General features: G+C 36.3%; 1 protein-coding gene across 2 annotated transcripts in view; it reads right to left on the bottom strand.

Moving 5' to 3' along the window:
* Positions 1–21,078, bottom strand: part of MBNL3 (muscleblind like splicing regulator 3) — a 65,431-nt gene that overhangs the window by 22,826 nt on the left and 21,527 nt on the right. For both annotated transcript variants that reach the window (XM_090263955.1, XM_090263956.1), the window contains exon 2: positions 4,052–4,216. In XM_090263955.1, coding sequence (XP_090120081.1) covers positions 4,052–4,216 — 165 coding nt within the window. The remainder of the gene's footprint in view (positions 1–4,051; positions 4,217–21,078) is intronic.

The following is a 21,078-nucleotide window of genomic DNA, read 5'->3' as shown; positions in this document are numbered from 1 at the left end:
TTCGATCTTCCAGTCAGGGCACATCAGAGAAGGAAAACTCTGATTACAAAAAACCTCCACTGCCTTGCGGCATACCTCTTCAGGGGAAAGGCTAAGGGAGTAAACCCTGACAGAAAATCCGGAGCCGGAGTCCCTAAGGCGGTTTGACGTTGTAGTCAACACCGGCAACTCCTGCGGCGCACCTGAAGCCAAGCTGTATTGACTCCGTCTTTCCCTTGGACCCTTCAGCTGCGAAGAGAGGGGGGGTCTGCTGCATGGGCAACAGCAGACCCTCCATATCACCCTGCCCAGGCTCTGTAGCTTCACTGGAGAGGACACTCCAGCGTCATCGCAAGATGTCGATTCAACACGGGAGGAGACAGATACCGTGTCACTCCCGAGTCGGACTGCACAGCCATTCTCGGCGGTGCAGATAGACTCTTAAGAAGCTACACCATCGTCTCTCGAGACGGACGGCTGCCGACGACGACGAATCAATAAAACACATTAAAAAAATAAACATAAAAAAAATTGAAAAATACTAGGGAGTCACAACCTTTGTCTCACTTGCTAACCTTCCTCAATAAAGCTAACGAGAGCATTCAGAGGTGGAATTTTACACTAACAAATGTCAATTCAGGCCTGTTAAATACAGTGAACAAACTTGTCTGCTACAGCAAGCATTCCACTCAAATTGACTACGTGTGACTTTTATTCATTGTTCAGTCACACTAAACAGAATCTGTTCTCTAGCTACCAACCCATTTAGGCTGACATTCCCTTTATCTGAGGGCTTATAATAAGCAAACCATACTCAGTTTTCCAAAAGCAGATGTGCTCTTCTGATATCCTAGAAACAGATCAAAGTATGTTTTGTGGAAAAACCTGAAGTTCAAGCCAGTGATATCAAATAAATCTTAATATGCAACCATACTTATATCAGGACTGGAAATTTAAACAAAAGCTTGACTATTTTAGAGAAAATTTGATTATTATGGAGGGTGTAAAAAGGGATAGAGGATTGTTTGGGGAGAGTAAGTACCATAGAAATTAAGTAAAATAATATCTTCTATAGTAATATCAAGATCCATAATAAGGAACATTTCTTTCAAATCAAACTGGTAAATGTCACTTAAAATTGAGTTACAACACACCTACAAAGTAGCTTTCTGAACCTCAAGAAGATCATATTAGCCATTGTGGGATTAATTTTTTTCTACACAAAACAACTGCAGAAATCAATTTTTTATCAGTTTACCACATCACAACAGCTGTTGTTAAATAATCCACAAGTTAGAAAAGTGTTTTTCAATTGTCCCTGGGAGGTCATCTAAGTAATATCTTGTATCATGTGATCTGGTATAAAATAAATTGTATTCCTGTGAGTCATGTCGGTCATGTTCTGCAGGCTGAAATCTGAAATCACCCTCACTGAAGAAATAAGGAAAATGCATTCTATTACAGAAAGCATGGAGAATCAAATCAGAAGGCACAAGAGGCCAAAAAAACTCAATGTATCTTTTATTGGACTCTAGAAATGCCACACCCTGTTCCCTAGCATGCTCGATAATGCGTGCAGGGTTGACACTTGGAATGGAAAGAGTCTAAATAGAAAATGAACAGTCAGCCTTCTGTCTTTACCCCTACTTTACTGAAGTCCTTGATCTGATAACCTGAAACAGGACATTTGACTGGTGCCCTGATGCTGTCCCTTGACTTGTGAAAAAATAGATGTTCCAACTTTATTAGAAAGGCTTGGCTCAGGTGTGTGATAAAATTTGGCACCCATTATGTGCTCAGTATGAAATTGGGACATTCCACTAGAGTCTGAGAGTAGTAAGGATAGGTGAAAATCTCCTTTGATTTATTCCCCATCTACTCATTTTATGGGCTCACCAAGCACATTCATTTCTCTGTGGCTTTGTTTAACCTGTCTCAGTATCTAGTAGACTTTCTCTTCTCTGCTCTTTAGAAGTAAGAAGGAACTGAAATATTTCAGTGTGTGAAAGTCCAGGAAAAAGTTTGAAGAAGTTCAACAATGTAAAGTAATCCGATAGGTCAAAGAGTTCTGAGGACTCATTGGTGATCTTCTGGGAACAAATTTATAATGTAATTTAATTAGCACTGAATTCCAAGGCAAATATTTTTGGCAAATAATATAGAATACAAAATCTATTTATTTCACTTAAATTTGCCTAGACATTCTGGAAAATGAGAATCATAGGGCAAAATTTTAATCACTTATCAATGCCCTTGCCACCTGTTTTGTGCATTGTCTTTAAATATGTAATAGTTAAGGGGTATCCTATCTACACAAATCTCCTTGAATTCTGAGAATCAGCTTTATAATGGGATAGTCAATCTGTTATCAATGCCCACATGTTCATTGTATCTAAATACTATATACACCTTTCAGCTTTCAGTGTGTTTATTAATCACTGATGAAACAGGTAACAAATAAAGATCACTTTTCAAATTAGTATCTTGTTAATGGTTTCAAGCAACAGTTCCCAACCTTTTTGGCACCAGGGATGGTTTTGTTGAAGACATGTTTCCACGGACTAAGGTGGTGGTAGGGGAAGACAGGAGGTGGAGCTTAGGCTGGGGAGGTGTGTGAGAGACAGGAGGCAGAGCTCAGGCAGTAATGCCAGCAGTGTCCACGGACCAGGAAGAGGGAGGTTTCGGACCCCTGTTTTAAAGGAAGTAGGTCAACTGGAATTCGAATGAGACACCACTGAACTAAATTTGAGACCTTCTAGTATAAATGACCCATGAACATGGACAACTGGGTAGGGATTAACTGTGGGAATTGGGGGGTGGACAGTGGAGAGCAAGGGGAAAAAACTGGAACAACTGTAATAGAACAATAAAAAAAGAAATTAAAATAAAGAAGTCAGTCAAAAAGGGAGCTTTCGATGCCCCCTGAAAGATCAAACTGTAACATCTATTTTAAGGTAGCAGGACAAGATAAATTGTCAATATGACAAAATTGCTTTTTAAAGGATCTATTTAAACTTACTGATCCACAAAAGTAGTAGACACTGGTCTAGAATGACACCATAATCTTATTCATTTCTGCAAAGGGAAACTCTGTGGCTAGGTTAAGTTAAAACCACCATCAAATACCTGACCAGTATTCCCCAAGATTGTCAAGGTTGTTGGAAACAGGGAAAGACTGAGAAGTGGTCACAGGCCAGAGAAGAGAGGGGAGACAGGATTCAAATAAATGTACAGTGGTACCCTGGATTTGACACTAGAAAAGAAAGAATACATGAATGATGAAGTCTGAATAAAGTCTGGAGTTTAGTTAATAGTATTGTGTATCCCTGGCTGGTGTTGCTTGGTGGGTTGGGCGTCATCCTGCAAACCAAAAGGTTGCCAGTTCAATTTCCAGTTCAGGGCACATGCCTGGGTTACGGACAGCCAAGTCTCCGGTTGAGGGCGTATGAGAGCAACTGATCTATGTTTCTTTCACACATCAATGTCTCTCTCCCTCTCTTTCTCCCTCCCTTCTCCTCTCTCTAAAAATAAATAAATAAAATCTTTAAAAAATAGTAATGTATAAGTGTCATCTTCTTAGTTTTGACAAAATACCTTAGAAATATAAGATATTAACAATGGGGGAAAATGGGTGAGGGATAATACGGGAACTCTTTTTACTATCTTTGCAACTTTTCTTTAAATCTAAAACTACTTCTAAATAAAAAGTCTATTGAAAAGTAACAATAAAACTACCATCAACAACTGTTTGAAATCCTAGAATTCACAGATTTACATAATGTAATAATAATCAAACCTCCTCCTCATCTTAAAATGCCCCTACTTCTTTATGCATATTCTTCTATAAACTGAACTCATGCTTAAACACAACCCAGATTTTAAATCGAACACACCTGATGCCTCCTTTCACACTCAAGACAAATTTGTAGTGTCAATTAAAACATGAACTTGTTTCCTAAATCCTTCTGTAACTAACTTCCCTAAGGCCCTGCAAGGTGATTCCAATGTAGATATATGTTCTTTTAAAAAAGGCACCCATCAGCAATTTTTCAAGGTCAATGCTGTGACTTACAAGTGATGGCATTTGAGCATTTTGGAACATAAACTGCATCTGCTGGGCAAACATGGCTGCGGCAGTCTTTTGTTGAATCAGATTGTTACGTCCATTAATTTCCAGCTGTGTTTTTAAGTGTGGAGGAGGGTGAAGATACTTGCAGTTCTCTCTAGCACACCGACCCTAAAAGTGAGGAATTAGACAAATTTTCATTAATGTTTCTAAAAATATGATATGGGTAAGAATAATAAGAATGTATCAAGCAATCAAGAAAAATGAGAAGGGGGAGCAATGGGGGAAAAGGTGGGACAACTGTAATAGAAAAACAATAAATTAGAGAAAGAAAAAAATGAAGGAAAGAGTGTTAAACTTTCTTATAATTGAAGGGTGGAGAAAAAATATAAATATGCTCTGTACACATAAATATATATTCTAAATTTTAGATCCATTATTCTGGACATTTTGGGGTCTAAATTTCTTTTCCTTGAATCCATACAATGTGAGAAAAATCCTGAAATCCACTGACATTCTGTTAACCAAGGAATAAATTTCTATACCTGGCTGCCATGTTGTTCTTTAGGTTCCAGAGGCAATGGCTCTAGATCACATGGATAACTGAGACCAGGGTTTATTTTGGAGTTTCAGCTATTAGAATGTCTTATTGATAGTTTAAACACCTCCAAACAGAATAATACATTAGTCCTGTGGAATCAAGCATCACTGATGTAGCCTAAATATTGACATGGCTACTAACTATGGTGTTTACTATGTGATAGAAAAACTGGGCAGATATTTATCACATTGTAAAATATGATCTGTTGTTGTGTTTAACTTATGAGCAGTATATAAAGCAGCTAATGATTCTCTCATTCAGATTAGTAGATTCACCATAATTCTTTTAAGACAAGCACAACTGCAAGTGATTTTCCCCCACAGATGCTAAAATTTATTATAGTGCATAAGCTTATCAGAGAGAAAGGTGAAGGAAAAAAAAAAGGCAACTATTTTTTTTTTAATCCAAGAGTAAAGTTGCTAGGCCTCCAGAATTCCCAAGAGAATATGAGTTAGTTCAAGTGTTTTTGAAGACATGCTGTCAATTTTCCTTATTTATGACATCTAAACGATTTACACAATCACTTCTCCATATTTAGTTATCTGTTACTAAATTATTCCTATAATTTCATTGAGATTGTCTCCTTCAACACTTTATAGAGCTATGTATAATGCAAAAACAGGTGCATTTCTACTGCTTTTTTAAATATCAGATCACTGGGACGACGTGGCTCTATTACAAGCTGGCAAGAAGCTGAGTACAACTTGAAACATAGTTTGAGAAATTAAAGCTTCAACTATTGTTTTCTGTTAGGTTTGTCGTTTTGTTTCTACCATTGATCAATTTATTCTTAATAAAATTAAATGATTTATAAAATCAAATAATATCTTAGTTTCAATTTACCTTTACATTTGTCTGCAAATTCTGGGAAAGGAATAATTTACTAGTTATAAGAATTGAGGATAGTATTAACCCAATCTTCCCACATTTATTAACCCAATTTTTCCAAATTCATAAAAGTTGCCTAAGAATAGCTATATAACTTCAACACATATAACAGCTATAAGAAAATTTTATATGCACTAAAAATCACAATAATGGAGGACTTCTCCCATAAATATGACTCCTGAGAGAGAACATGAGCTTCTTTTTACACTTTACACAACCTGCACCAAAGCAAAGATAGTCACAAAGATTTTAGTCCCTAGATTCTCCAGTCTTAGCCCAGTATAAATGAAGTTATCTGACTCAAAATTAGCAGCTCTGGGAAGCAGTGACACTTGGTGGCTTCCACAGCAAGCATGCTATTTTATACTTCAGCTTTTCTCTTCTCCCCCCCAACATTAACTATTTCCCCAAAGTTTGGTTCTGTAATTCTCTGCTCTCCCCTCTAATCTCATTTCCCTGGAGAAAAGAAACTCTTGCAAAATTTCATCTATAATAGCAATTGTTCAGATCTTAAATCTTTATCTCTCTGACTTCTCTTCTGAATTTCAGTCAGCATTTGGAATTGCAACAGCAATTGCAACAGCATTTGGAAAGCCTTCCCCCTAACCAGGTCTAAATAACTAATTCCTGATCTTTTATTTCTTTAGACTATTTTATCTTTTCCTGCATACTCACATTTAGGACACTTGCTCAAATCCCATACTTTGGGACAGTTACATAGCAACAATGAAAAGAAAGAAATTAGACACCCGATAAGCAGGATTGCCTTAGCATTACAAACTCACTTTGATAGCTTTCCCAGACAAGTGGCTAACACAGCCATAGACATTTATACAGAACACAATTTTAACCCCCCTACAAAAAAAAGAAAGGCTGTATAATGAGGACGCTGCCTGGCTGGTTTGGCTCAGTGGATTGAGCGTCGGCCTGCGAGCTAAGTGTCGCTGGTTGGATCTTCCAGTCAGGGCACATCAAAGAAGGAAAACTCTGACTCCAAAAAACCTCCGCTGCCTTGCGGCATACCTCTTCAGGGGAAAGGCTAAGGGAGTAAACCCCGACAGAAAATCCGGAGCCGGAGTCCCTAAGGCGGTTTGACGTTGTAGTCAACACCGGCAACTCCTGCGGCGCACCTGAAGCCAAGCTGTATCGACTCCGTCTTTCCCTTGGACCCTTCAGCTGCGAAGAGAGGGGGGGTCTGCTGCATGGGCAACAGCAGACCCTCCATATCACCCTGCCCAGGCTCTGTAGCTTCAGCTTCACTGGAGAGGACACTCCAGCGTCATCGCAAGATGTCGATTCAACACGGGAGGAGACAGATACCGTGTCACTCCCGAGTCGGACTGCACAGCCATTCTCGGCGGTGCAGATAGACTCTTAAGAAGCTACACCATCGTCTCTTGAGATGGACGGCTGCCGATACGATAATGAGGACTGTCTCTTATATTCAGAAATTCCAAACAATGGATAATTTTTTTAAATTTTATTAAAGTTTTTATTTATTAATTCTTTTTGAGAGAGGGGAAGGGAAGGAGAAAGAGAAGGAGAGAAACATCGATGTGTGGCTACCCCTCGCACGCCCCCAACTGAGAAACTGGCCCGCAACCCAAGCATGTGCCCTGACTGGGAATCAAACTGGCAACTTTGGTTTGCAGGCCAGTGCTCAATCCACTGAGCCACACCAGCCAAGGCAAGAAAAAAAATTTTAAACTCTAAAAAAAAAAGATTTTATTTATTTATTTTTAGAGAGAAAGGAAGGGAAGGCAAAAGAGAGGGAGAGAAACATCAATGTGTGGTTACCTCTTGCGCGTCCCCAACTGGGGACCTGGCTCACAACCCAGGTATGTGCCCTGACTGGGAATCGGACCAGCCCCCCTTTGTTTTGCAGTCCAGCGGTCAACCCACTGAGCCACACCAGCCAGGGCAGACAAGAACTTTAAAAAAAATCTATAATAAACCATTTCCTAATATATTGAAGGCAAAATTAATGAGGCTGAATGTAGACCTCATCAAGCAGGCCAGATAAGTACACATACCCCAACTGTAGTCATATTGATAAACATATAACAGGGAAATGACTTTGGTGCAAACCAGCACTAAGTTCAAATAGGTACGAAGCTTGGAGGAGGGCAGAATAATTTTCTTGCCTATTTGTCTCAAGAAAACTTTCAAATTGTGACCTTCAAAAGTTGAATGGAGAAATAGGCTTAACAGTCACACTATTGTTCTGAAATAGCCCACTAAGATAACTTGTTTACCAGAATTGTAACATTTAGGGCTGAAACAGATTTTAAGGAACATCTTGTGCACCTTTATCTTACAGAGAAAGAAATGAGGTGGCTTGTCCTAATTAACAAGCAGCACAGTAAGGACAGAAGCCAAGCTTTCAGATTCTCACTACCCAATATAGATTTTCAGTTCAAATGACTCTTCCTCTGTTTAAAAATTTTTCTGAGCCCATCTCCCCACCCCCACTCCCATTTATCTCTCCCTCTTTTGTGCCTCCAGCTGCACCTTGTACTCAGTTTTATGGTTGAACTTATCACTGTGTACACTGGGATAAATTGTTTGCATGCCTATCTACCCATTAGACTTTGAGCTTATCTAAAGGCAGGGCTATATCTTCCTCATCTTTGAATCTCCAGGAATGTTTCCATGCCTGGTTAATAATGGCCACTCCATAAAAGTTTGCTGAATGAATGAACAAACTTTGTGAAAATAATTGTACAGGGCTTAACAATAAGTTTGCCTTACAAGCCTAATTCTTTCTCTTGCTATTTTTTTTTTGGATAAGTTCTTTTATCTTCCTCCAAGAAGAGAATCATAACCAACACATGACTGAGGTTGTTCCTGCTGTCTGTTCCAAATGAACTCTTATTCTATTCCGGCCCAGAAAATAACGAATTTGTATCTTTTCTGTTTTTGTCTTTTGCGATGAATATATACTCAAAGGTATATGTGACCATATGTCTGAAAAATTCTGTTAATTCAGTATAACTGAACCAGAAGTCTCAGGAATCCATAAGGTACACAGAAACTAACTAGTTTAATTCCAAGGGTCTGTGGTCACAAGAACACCCAGGATATGCGGCCCCACAGAGCTGAATAAAGGAACCTGCATCAGATTATATTGAAAGAGCATCTAAGCTTGCCCAAGGCGAACACTGCCATTTCCGGGGTTGGCTTAGAATAAACTGCTTTTTCAAACTGCTCAACCCCCACTCCACATTTCTCTGAACAAGCTGCAAGTCAAATTCCCAGAAGCTACTTGGACAAAGGTGGAATAACTGGCTTTGGGATAATCATGTAGGTGGGGCCTTCTTGTGAATCTCTACTGCATATACTGACTTCTTACAAGAAAAATGTTCCCTTGTACTTAAAGGCACACGTTCAGCTGCATTCACATTAAACATTTAAAAAAATAATCATGAGCTTAAATTTTTTACTTGAAAAATTTTGAAGGGCTAATAACAAACAATTATAGTTCCTTTTTATAGTGAAACTAAGCCTGCCTCACCAACACCCCAAATATGTTTCCTGCCCCCGATTTAATCAAATACATTCAATCGCTTTATAAAAATATTAACTGAATATTTGTTCAATAATAAGCTCCTCAAGAATGCATCATTTCTGTTTATGAAACAGCCAGAAATCAAATTAAAACCCAGAAACAGCTGAAGTACACTGGTACAAAGTTATCAAAAGTCAGAGGCATTTCTGATGGTAACTGTTCATGGAAGTTGGCTTTAAAGTAGATGATGTCAGCGAACATAAAATCTCGTTAAAATATATAAAAAAGGAAAGAAAAAATAATGGCATTCAATTCGTTATTCCCAGAAATAAAATACATATAAAATCATGCAATTTCAAAATCTACTTACTACATATAATTTTTTATGAAACAGAATAAAAGGGTATGTCTTTTGGCCCATAGTCAGTTAAGTCTCCTGCTCTTAGGGTTTCCTCACTTCCCTTTTCTAGACACCCCATCCAGTCACCTACCAAAGCAATTTAGAACAAGGACAAACAGGACACCAGCTACTTGCACACTTTCTTCCCAGCTAGAGCTTCTCCCTAGAATCCTATCTAGAGTTGCCAAATTTATTAAAAGAAAATACAGGACTCCCAATCAAATTTGAAATTCAGATAAACAATGAATAACTTTTTAGTATAAGTATGCTCAATACAATATATTATCTGTCAACTTTCTCCCTATTTATTCTTCTACGTTGGTTAGTTGAGTCAAATTCTCCAGAATTCAACTTATCCCTTTTACCTTAAAGTTATATGCAGCCCTCTCCATGGAATCAGCCCAGTTTCTATTTGGCCTTCAGCTAGTTGCCCAGAGCAAACCAGAAGGCACGTTCAGTTCCAGCTTACCTGATCAGCTACAAGGAATTTAAGGAAGTTGACTGTTGGGGAAAGCAGTTTTCTAGCCCATGGCTCCTCCCACAAAAAGCTTCACACGGCTCCCAACCCTTTCAGCCACTCAACTTTCCCACCCAGAGTGATGCAAGTGTATATTCAAATGACTTTGATGCCTGCCAGAACTCCTCCTTTAGGTTAGGGTGAAGACAGGCGTGGTGAGTGACCACCACGTCTAATTACTGACTACATTTTTACAAAATTTTTGAACACGTGAATTATTACTGGAAGATGAGTCTTCTATGTTTTTAAGGTTTTTATATGTGTGTGGAAGGGTGAGGAGGGCAAATTAACTTTTTTTCCCAGTTTCTCTGTGGAAGACTCAAATTCAAGCAACAGTCATATACTGAAGTCCAGGAAAATGACTGCTTAAGCATCATGTTTCTCTATGGACACGTAAAATCTACACAGATATGTATTCAAAACATGCAAAAATGGCACAAATAGCCATCATTTGCATATATTTCTTTTTAACTCAACCTTTGATTATGCATATTAAAAGACAGGGATAAGTAGAGGGTCATGGTTAATTCTAATGGAGAAAGTAATATATTCAGGAAAAATGCCAAGCCATAATAGCTCCACTTTACAGAATATATATATATCACAAAAGTGGCAATTCTGAACATTTAAGAATCAGTTTGTAGACAGAATCCTGAAATTATTTTTTATTCATTAAGAATGCAGACTTCTTTGAACTTATCAAATATTAAAAATTAGTACAATCAGAAAGAATGAAATTGTACTACATTAAGGAAATTTTTATGATAATAAACATATTAAATCACAGAGATCATTTAGTCCAGAATTTGCCAGAATGTGTACTACACACTATTCCCAAGAAGCCTCAAAAACTGAGTTTCCTGGTTAAATACTTGCAAGAAATGGCAAAATATAGTCCTCTCTTGCAGACTGATAACACACCAGTGCATAGTAAAAGTTCTCTCTTATATGTCCTTCAGTGGAAAAAACAAACAAACCCTGCTTACTTTTATTAACTCAGCATTTCCCAACATAGTTTAATCACAGAAACCACCCCTCTTTTTTTCATAAAATACATTTTGACATATCTCATTAGAGTAGCCTCATGAAAATACTGATTTAATTCAACTCCCTCCTACTAAAGTTGAAACTGAGCCCTGTAGCATTTTATGAATCGTTAGTTTTCCTTCACACTTTTCATTTCTATTTCTCTCATAAATATGAAAATACAGTAAAATCCAAAGAACTGGATCTTCCATTGAAATGACATTTAATTTTTTGCTTATACAGTTAAGTCCTCACTTAACATTGCTGATAGGTTCTTGGAGAATGAGACTTTAAATAAAATGATGTATAGGGAATCCAATTTTACCAGAGACTAACTGATATAAACAAGAGTTAAGTTCCTGTGGCATATTTCTGGTCACAAAAACATCACCATACTTAAAAAAAAAAAAAGAACCCTCAAAACACTTCTAATATTAAACACGGAAATAAATGGGAGCTATACATATCTGTAAAAAAGATGAAAAGCAAACAAACAAACAAGTAAGGGAATTATTTTCCAGGGTCTGGGATGGCCAGATCTGCTCCCAGCAGCTCAGTGTACAAGGCAACCGTCCCCGTACAGGACACCCTTCGATATAGGGGCACTCACACCCCACACTCACTCAGACTGGGACAACATAGACACACCAATTCACCTCACATGCACATCTTCAGGATGTGGGAGGAAACCAGACTATTGGAGAAAATCCACGTAGACATGGGAAGAATATGCAAACACCACAGAGATAGTGGCCCCACCCAGGAATCAATTTTTCCCCCTCATCAACTTTATAACAAAACGATGTTATTTGAAGATCTGCTTACTTGATTTCCCCAAAGCTAACAAGATGATGATTTTTTTTCCCAAGACTGCTAAAAAGAAAGACTCCACAATCATCTTCCCAACAACCCTTGCCAAAGCTTTAAGTTCTGTCAGATACTTCCAAATGACTGCTGGGGCTTTCTTTTTTTATTTGAATGCTTGTCAAGCAACTTCTGAAGTTACAATTTTGAGTCTTCTCTGTCAAACTGGATTTCCTACACTATGACTTCTGTCCCTTGAATCCATGCCAGTTACCTTAGGTTTCCCATGACTTAAGGATCTCAAGTGAGTTTTAACTGCATTAAAACTTGGGCAGTAAGAAGGTATTTGGCAATTCCCTGAATTCCTAAGGGTCTTAGCTTTGCACTAACTTAAACCTTGGGTTTTCCACTTGGAAAAATTAAATTTCCTCTCTTTCAATAAAAAGAAAGTTAAAAAGGAGAACTAAATTTAGACAAATATCTTGCAAACTTATAAGGGCAGTATAAGGTGAGAAAGGTACTGATTATTTTTCAGATATAAATAATTTATCTTTGCAGGGCTCAGTATGCTGTTAAGAGTAAATTAAATAATTACAGCTCTATAGCCAGACATATATCCTCCACCTAGAGGTTATATAAAGAGTAGATATAGTTATTGATTTATCTCTTCATTTTGAAATTAGAGGTTCCAAGATGAAAATCAGTCCCTCTTTTGCTAAACATATATCTTCTTTCAGATAAAGAAAATTAAAAGTGTGACATCAAAATGGCTGTTCACAGGACCTAGCTAAACTCATAAGTGCGAAATCATGTTTCAATCCCCAAATAGAGCCAAATGTATCCACTTAAAAAAAATCATTTTCCTCATAGTCATATCCAACTACCAGATTAACACCAGATATGCGGTTTCCAAGCTAACAGTTTTACTTGGTGACATGGACTGCCATTAAAATATTTTGAGGCACAGACTACATCTACATTTTGTTAATGATAATATATCATTATTACCAAAAAAGTCTTATTGAAATGTTTGTGCTAACTTGTTGTTTCTTCTAAAAATAATCTGAAAATTAGGTGAACTTAATGTTTGTTTTGTTCTGCAGGGATAAAAGAATACAATTTATTGATATAAATTATTTTTCTTTTAAAAATAAAGACCTATTCTGCCTACCCTGAATATCTACCAAGTATATAAAGTTTCATTCAGAATGTTTGAGATTTGAACAGAATTGACAAAGTTCTAGATAAAATTACTAAGATTACTTTTTAAAATATATATATTTTAAAATGATCCCTTCTCAGTCTAACTTAGTAAATATAGTAACCTTGTTAAGATCACCTGCTTTCAGTGAGAAGTTAATATTTGATGATGATGAAACTGTTCTTGGTATTTAAAGAACTAAACAAGGCTGTCCACAAACAATGTGACTAGAAATGGGGTTAGTTTAAAGAAGATAAAATGATAAGTGGAGGTTTATGTTTTAAAATAAATCCATCCCTCAACCATAAAGTCTCATATTCTTACAGAGAAGAATTTGAAATATGACCTCTACCAAAGAATGTCTATCTCCAAATCTAAAACAAGGAAAAATAAAGCAAAGCAAAGAACAGAAAAAGTTAATTAGTAATTTTAAAATCTGTTCATTGAACTCCTCAAGTCAGTTTCAACAACTGGAACAAGAGTTATTGGTAGAATAGTGCACTTGTAAGGATGTAGTGTTCTTTAAAAACATATACTCTATATTAACCACAAAAAGGTTTCAAGGGTCATCGTGATAGTCTAATCTGTGCCCTTTAATTAGTCAACTCCTTATTTTAGTGAAGAAAAAATAAAACGGACCTACTCTAGCTTAATTGTGACTTGCCTGAAAATTAGAACAAAATTAGAAAGCTTCAGAACACATGTCTTTCTGAAAAATAAAGACTCTATTTTATGTGTCTCTTATATGAGGCAAATAAAATTTAATTATAGAAAAACATATTTTATAAATTGATACAGTGAAATAAACTAGGTAGTGTAAACCATCATTGTGCCAAAGTTTGGAACTTATTTTTTGTACTAAATATAATTGGAACATTTAATTGGTTTTATTTTGTTTCATGTTTTACATTGATTTTATATACTAGACTCTAGTATATGAGGGCAAATAACCCTTTAGAAGTGAACTAATTCTGACCATTTATCAGTGTGCTGGAGAATAATTGTATATATAGTTTTAGCTCATGTTACTTGGCATGTGACAATTGCTGACACATATTTAGAGACCAGGTAGATGTTTCCATAAAACTATATTTTCCATTAATATCTTGAAAATGGTCATGATGACAGAACCACTTTAAGGGATTCATAGAACTCTCCAATCTGGTTTGCATTTTTTTTTCCCACACCACATTCACCTAACTAATAACAACTGATTTTATTATGTATTTATCATGTGCTAGACACTGTTTGAAGTGCTTTATTTGCATTACCTTATTTAATCTTCACAATAAACAAATCTAAGAGGCCGGAGTTTTACTAAGTAACTGAGGCACAGAGAGTTAAAGAAACACATGCGAGATGACAGATCTAATGTAGCAGAGCTGGGATTGGAACTGAGGTGATTTGGGCTTGGAGCTCACATTCCTAACCAACTACTACCCCACAATACCTTGAAATTAGCTAAACTGAGAAATGAACCAGTTCAAATAATTTTACTGTCTGGGCCACTATCTCCTCTCTAAGATTATAACAAATATTGTATATCAATTAGCTATTAGGTACATCCAGAAACTTTAAAATTTATGAAGGATAAGATGTTTTGTTAAGTATCTAGGGATCTTGGGCAACTTGGAAAAGAATAAGGCAAGGTAATTGAATGTCCCTTTTTTTTTTTTTTTTTTTTTTTTTTTTTTTTACAGCATGTCCACCTGAATAATCACAGCTAACTTTATTGTGTATTTACCATGTGCTGGGCACTGTTCAAAGTGCTTTATATGCATTAAGTCTTTCATCCTCACTGAAGCAGAACAATTAGCTCAACTTTTTATTAAATGTTTGTACAATAGAATTTTGCCAGTTGGTTTGGGAGAAGCAGTGTCATATTATCAGAAGTTGGGCTATGAGAGTTTAAACACAAACAACCATGCCCTGACAAAGAACAGTCCAGCAAAACCCAATGGACAGAGAGAATGGGTGGAAGTGGGGTTCAGTGAAAGAGTTGGTTGTGTGCATTTTGTGACTGTCATTACCACGCAAAAAGAAGAATCTTTTCAAAACAAAGCAGTGCCATTTAGAAGCAGGTTTACTCAGACCACAAATGTCTGAGTGCTGTATCTTCAACAGTATCACAAAGCAGAGAAAATTTCCAATGACAAAACATCAACCTTTATCACAAAGCAGTACAACATGTTCTTCTGAAGCATTTCATTCCACTAGGAGCGCAGGCAAATGAGAATTCACTTGTACTACACAGTCCTCTTCACAAAAGACTACACAACCAAAAGCTCAATAATAGTGGAGATCTGATTTAAATGACTGGAAAATGTATATACTTTGGGATGGTGCAAAAGTAGTGTGATGATTTGTGGGACTGGGAACTAGTGTTTGATTTTTTTCAGTGCTTCAAATATAGGCTATAAACAAGAGTTATGTTTATTTTCTTTTTTATATTACCAATTTATTTTTGGTTAAGTAAATAATCCTAAGAACTTCAAGTACAAATCAGTATGTTGATACATCAGGTAAACATTTCAATAATAGAAACACATTCATTCTATTAAATATAACTTATTTAAGTGTTTTTCTACAGCTTTCTAAAAACAAAGTGTTATAGATATTTGTTGATGATAGTAGGGAACCTAGATCTTATAATAAGTGATTGGAAAATTGAGCATGCAGAACCCAAAATTGTACTTATACTTTTTTAAAAATATTTTTTAATAATTTATTTGTTTACTTATTTTATATTTAGAGAGAGGGGAAAGGAGAAAGAGAGAGAGAGAAACATCACTGCGTGGTTGCCTCTCACTCGCGCCCCCAACTGGGGACCTGACATGCAAGCTAGTAACGTGCTTTGACTGGGAATCAAACCAGCGACACTTGGCTCGCAGGTGTACTTATACTTTTAAAGACAATATGATAGAGAAAATAACAATAACAACAAATCCTGAGTTGAAATGAATCAAGTGTTTGGAATCACGTCACACACTATTCATACTTTGACTTTTCATGCATTTGTTCCTAGAGAAAGCAGGATAAGTCTAAATTTTAATATGAAGTTAGTATTAGAGAGAGTGCTAAACTGGGATTTAAGTGCCCTGGATTCCGATTACCTTTAGATCATGGCTAAATCACTTTCCAATTCTGTTAATCAGCTTTTCTGGGAATAATTTCTGCCCCTATACACCTCAGAGATTCTCTGAATGAATAAAATGAAAAAGTGAAATTTAGTATGTTTTGAAAATAATATTAGTACAAAATGTAAAAAACATTATATTTACTTCTCTTTATTAGATCTTTAAATAGAACTAAAATTGTTACTTTGAATTATTAAAATATGACAGACTACAACCTGTATTTTACCACTTTACCTCTCCACATCAGAAAGGAAAACTCTGATTCCAAAAAACCTCCGCTGCCTTGTGGCATACCTCTTCAGGGGAAAGGCTAAGGGAGTAAACCCCGACAGAAAATCCGGAGCCGGAGTCCCTAAGGCAGTTTGATGTTGTAGTCAACACCGGCAACTCCTGCAGCGCACCTGAAGCCAAGCTGTATCGACTCCGTCTTTCCCTTGGACCACCCTTCAGCTGCGAAGAGAGGGGGGGTCTGCTGCATGGGCAACAGCAGACCCTCCATATTACCCTGCCAAGGCTCTGTAGCTTCAGCGTCATCGCAAGATGTCGATTCAACACGGGAGGAGACAGATACCATGTCACTCCCGAGTCGGACTGCACAGCCATTCTCGGCGGTGCAGATAGACTCTTAAGAAGCTACACCATCGTTTCTCGAGACGGACGGCTGCCGACGACGACGACGACCTCTCCACAAAAATAATGAATTATTGTATGAGTAATTCTTGATATTGTGAGTGCTATAAATTCTCATGGGCCTAGAGAGGGAATTTATATGCAATGTTAAAGAGCCAAGGACACTTCTCTCCTTAGAACTGAATATTGTTAAACAGTTACTGCTCCCACAGCCCAGTGGTCTGATAGGTGAAAGAACAGAGGATAAAGAAGCCGATTCAGACTTTAATCTTATCCTTGCAAATAACTGAAAAGATAAAAGAATTATTGCTCCCTTTTCAACTGGTAATAAGCCAGTGCTTACTTAGGGAGACACATTTATCTAATCAACAGACACATTTCTACCATCACAAGCTTCTTACTTTAAGGTCTCTCATAATGAAAACTCACTTTAGAATCACAATGAATAGATATTCAATATTTAAAGTAAGTTTTGGAGCATTACACTTTTCAGTTGGTATATTTTAAAATTTTTACTGTGCCAAACTGATTTTATATTTTATTTATAACATGTATTAAAATGATAAAAAGAAATCAGGCAAGTAACTTTTTCCTGGTAAGTTAGGAGGATAAAGCAAAACAAATGATAGACAATAAGAGAAGATGTTAATTGTTCTTAAAATGCTAACAAGTAATTAATTTTAGCAAAAGGATTTTGAATATTATTTAAATTGGTAAAATATTAAAATTGAATCTCATGATAAAACTTTATGTTTTTAAACTAATTTTTCATTTTTCATTTTTATCTCAATATGAAAAATCTTAGAAGCCAAGATTGACTCATGTAAATGTGAAATATGTTTGAATATGTAATATATATGTAAATAAACATATTTTTATTGTTAAAAACTAATAAATATATAGTACACATGATAACTAATACATATATAATACATATTATATCTACATACACCCTTTTATGCTGCATATAAAATTTTGAAAGGTCACATGTAGCAGCTAGAGATACCTTCAATAGTGCTCTTGGGGTATTAAAAATGTCACTAATATTTCCAAGGGTTATAATAAAAAAATAAATTTTTTATTTTTGGTTTCATACATTTAGACAGTGATGTTATTCTTGCCCAACCACCTGTGATGTAGTGTTCCATAAGAAGTTTTATGTGCTTCCCCAAAATAGGGTTCTGTGGTTAAAGGATTTTTAGAAATATTGGGTTAAACATTTAAACTACTGTCTTGTGCAGTATGTTTCAAAGCCTTATCTCTAATTAAGCCTTATTAGCTAATAAGCATTGTGGTACTCCATGGAGGGGGAGAAACATAGCAAGCTTCTCAAAGATTATATATGTATATAATCTTCCAGAAGAGACACCACTTTCTTTTTACCATATCTGAACATAAACAGTAACTCAAGAATCAGGCTATTTGAAAAAAGAATGTGGGAAAAAAGAAGGAAGAAGCACTGAGGGACAGATTGCTGAGAATTCTAAAATTGAGAAATATGCTCCTTAATTTATACTTCCCTGGACTGACACAGTTTTCTCTAAACCAATGATTTTCAAACGTCAGTGTTCATCAGAATCACCAGAAGGGCTTCTTAAAACACAGACCTTCAGGCCTACCCCAACAGTTTCTGATTCAGCAGTTCTGGGGTGGGACCTGGGAATTTAGATTTCTAACAAGTTCTCAGGTAGAGTTGGTGCTGCTAGTCTGCCAACAACTCTTTGAAAACCTCTGCTCTATGGGGATACTGTCCTATTCAACAACAGATTTAGCTGTTTACTAAGCATTTTCTTATGTTACTGATAATTCAGTTTCTAAAAGGTCAAGAGACTTTGATGTCTTGCTTCCACATCTCCAACCTCAGTAATGATGTTAGCAGTCATACAAAAGAAGGCTAGTCCAAGTAATGAACTAAAAAAAAAAAAAAAAAAGAAAAGGACTGGGCTTCTCAAAATTCTACTATATTACTCTCAGAATCGCTCATTTTCTGTTTACGAAGTAGTGAGTGGTATTAAATATATGAGCTTTGTAAAACATGTTACTTACATTAGCTCTACAGATTTTCCCAGGGTGTTTTTCTAAATGTCCTCTATGTACCCAAATTTAAGCAGATAAAGGATTTTGTAGTGAATTATCCTCAGTTTTCCAATAAATTAATACCTTTACTCACTGCAGAAACCATACTCGATTTGTAAGCAATACCTCTTTCCCTGACTCTCCCCTCTCCCACCAAAATATCTGGAAAAAGACAAGTTAAGATGGAAATTTTTTTCACAACAACTAAGCAAAAAACCTAGTGCTGACCATGGCACTTCAGCGTGGACAAACAGAAGCTGAAGTATCGATAAATTCCCAGACCTCAAAGCAAGCACTGAATCCAAAGTTCATCCGTTGTACCCTGCAGGGATGTGGTGAGAAAACAGTACATCTTCATACAACACTATGTCCTTTTAATCATAAGGAAAACACGTCTAAGGAGTTCCAAGTAGTCTTTACTCTTATGTTTATGTTTTAAGAGTAGTCTCAGGAGCCCTTCGTTTACTTCTGAGTATCATTGGAAGCCTATTAAAACTGAAGCTCCCAGTTTGCATTACTGGAATGCCTGCGATACATTATTAACATGTAAAAATGAAAAAAAACACTAAGATAGCTTAATAATCTGCAAATAAGAAATTCAGAACAGAATTATTTCTTTCCCTTGCTCTCTCTCTAGTTATGCAACTACATTCTTCCAGAAAAGCTTGAAAATAACTTATCAGAAAGATATATTTCCAGTAACATCATTGTCATAAGCCTGAAGAAGAAGAGTGATATAATGGTGAAGGTGGGATAATAGCAATAAATATATCAAAAACATCAAAAATCTAGACTAAGTTGAATTGCTTCAGCTGGGCAGTAGCTCTGAGATTTCTGGAAACCATAGTAAATAAGACATGTATTGAAATGCATTGTTCTTACTGCCTGATAAAAGAAAGCACACTGGTTAATAAGCACCTCTCTGTAAAATGATACTGTGGATGACAAAGAAAAACAGGACCTGAACCCTGCCCACGAGGAGTTTACATTATCTTATCTCTCCTGCAATTGCAGAGGCATGAAGAATGTTGTTGGAAGGGGCTCTAGAACTTGGCTTACTGGGACAGAAATCAAAGAAATACTACGGGATAGAAATCAAAGGTGACTAGGAGTGCATTTAGTGGTGCTATTGAGAAGGAGGAGGAGCAAGGTTGATAGGAAGAATAAGAATTCTTGAGCCATAATTAAGCATAGCTCTTCACTTTTGCTTCAAAAAAAAATGATAAGTTTATAGTGAAAAAAGAGTAATACAAATGGCATAAATAATTCTCTCTCTGGGGAGTCATGCTTTTCTTTTCACTCCCTTATTATTATTATGTTATTTTATTCACTATACCTTTATCCCAGTTTTGTTTCAAATACATTATTATTGAAGCTGAAATATTTCAAAATGAGCTTTTCTCAATGTTTCTCCAAACTTCCTTCCTTTTTCTCTTTCCTTCCTTCTTTTCTTCCTTCCTTCCTTCCTCCTTCCTTCCTTTTTTTCTTCCTCTTGTCTTGCTTTCCTTTTTCTCTGCAATTTCTGATGTGGAAGTAATATCATCTTTTCTTATGTTTCTCCAGTGGGTAAATAGGAAAATTGGGGGAGAAACAAGTGAAATATGACTAAATATGTTTTATCACTAATACTTCAAAGATGCAGTAAACGTCATGTACCATCCGAGTGAGGTCCTCAGAATTTAAAAGAAGTGAGAGAGAGCCTTGGTTTAGTTTAAGCTGTCAGTAGCCTATTAATACATGCAAGTCACAATTATATGTATTATTAAAATATTAATGACATCAGCTGAATGCTGCTAAATAGCTAAAATCATTTTAAGTTTCTTTTTAAATTTTTATTGAATATATTAGGGTGACATTGTTTAATAAAAGTATGTATGTTTAAAGTGTACAATTCTATAATATATTGTCTCCATATTGTATTGTGTGTTCACCTCCTCAAGATAAGTCTCCTTCACTCACCATTTATTCCCCCTTTACTCTCTTCTACCTCCCCCCACCCCCTTTCCCTCGGGTAATCAACACACTGTTGTCTGTGTCTATAAATTTTCTTTTTTACTTAATCCCTTCACCTTTTTTACCCAGACCCCAGCCACTGTCCCCTCTGACAGCTGTCAGTCTGTTCTCTGTATCTAAGAGTCTGTTTCTATTCTGTTTATTTATTTATTTTGTTCATTAGATTCCACACATAAGTGAAACCAAACTGTACTTGTCTTTCTCTGACTGGCTTATTTCACTTAGTATAATA

Source organism: Furipterus horrens, unplaced genomic scaffold, assembly GCF_987537825.1.
Source record: "Furipterus horrens unplaced genomic scaffold, mFurHor1.1.pri manual_scaffold_17, whole genome shotgun sequence".
NCBI classification, from domain to species: Eukaryota; Metazoa; Chordata; class Mammalia; order Chiroptera; family Furipteridae; genus Furipterus; species Furipterus horrens.
Note: the sequence above shows the minus strand (reverse complement) of the source record. Positions and strands in the feature narration are given on the sequence as shown.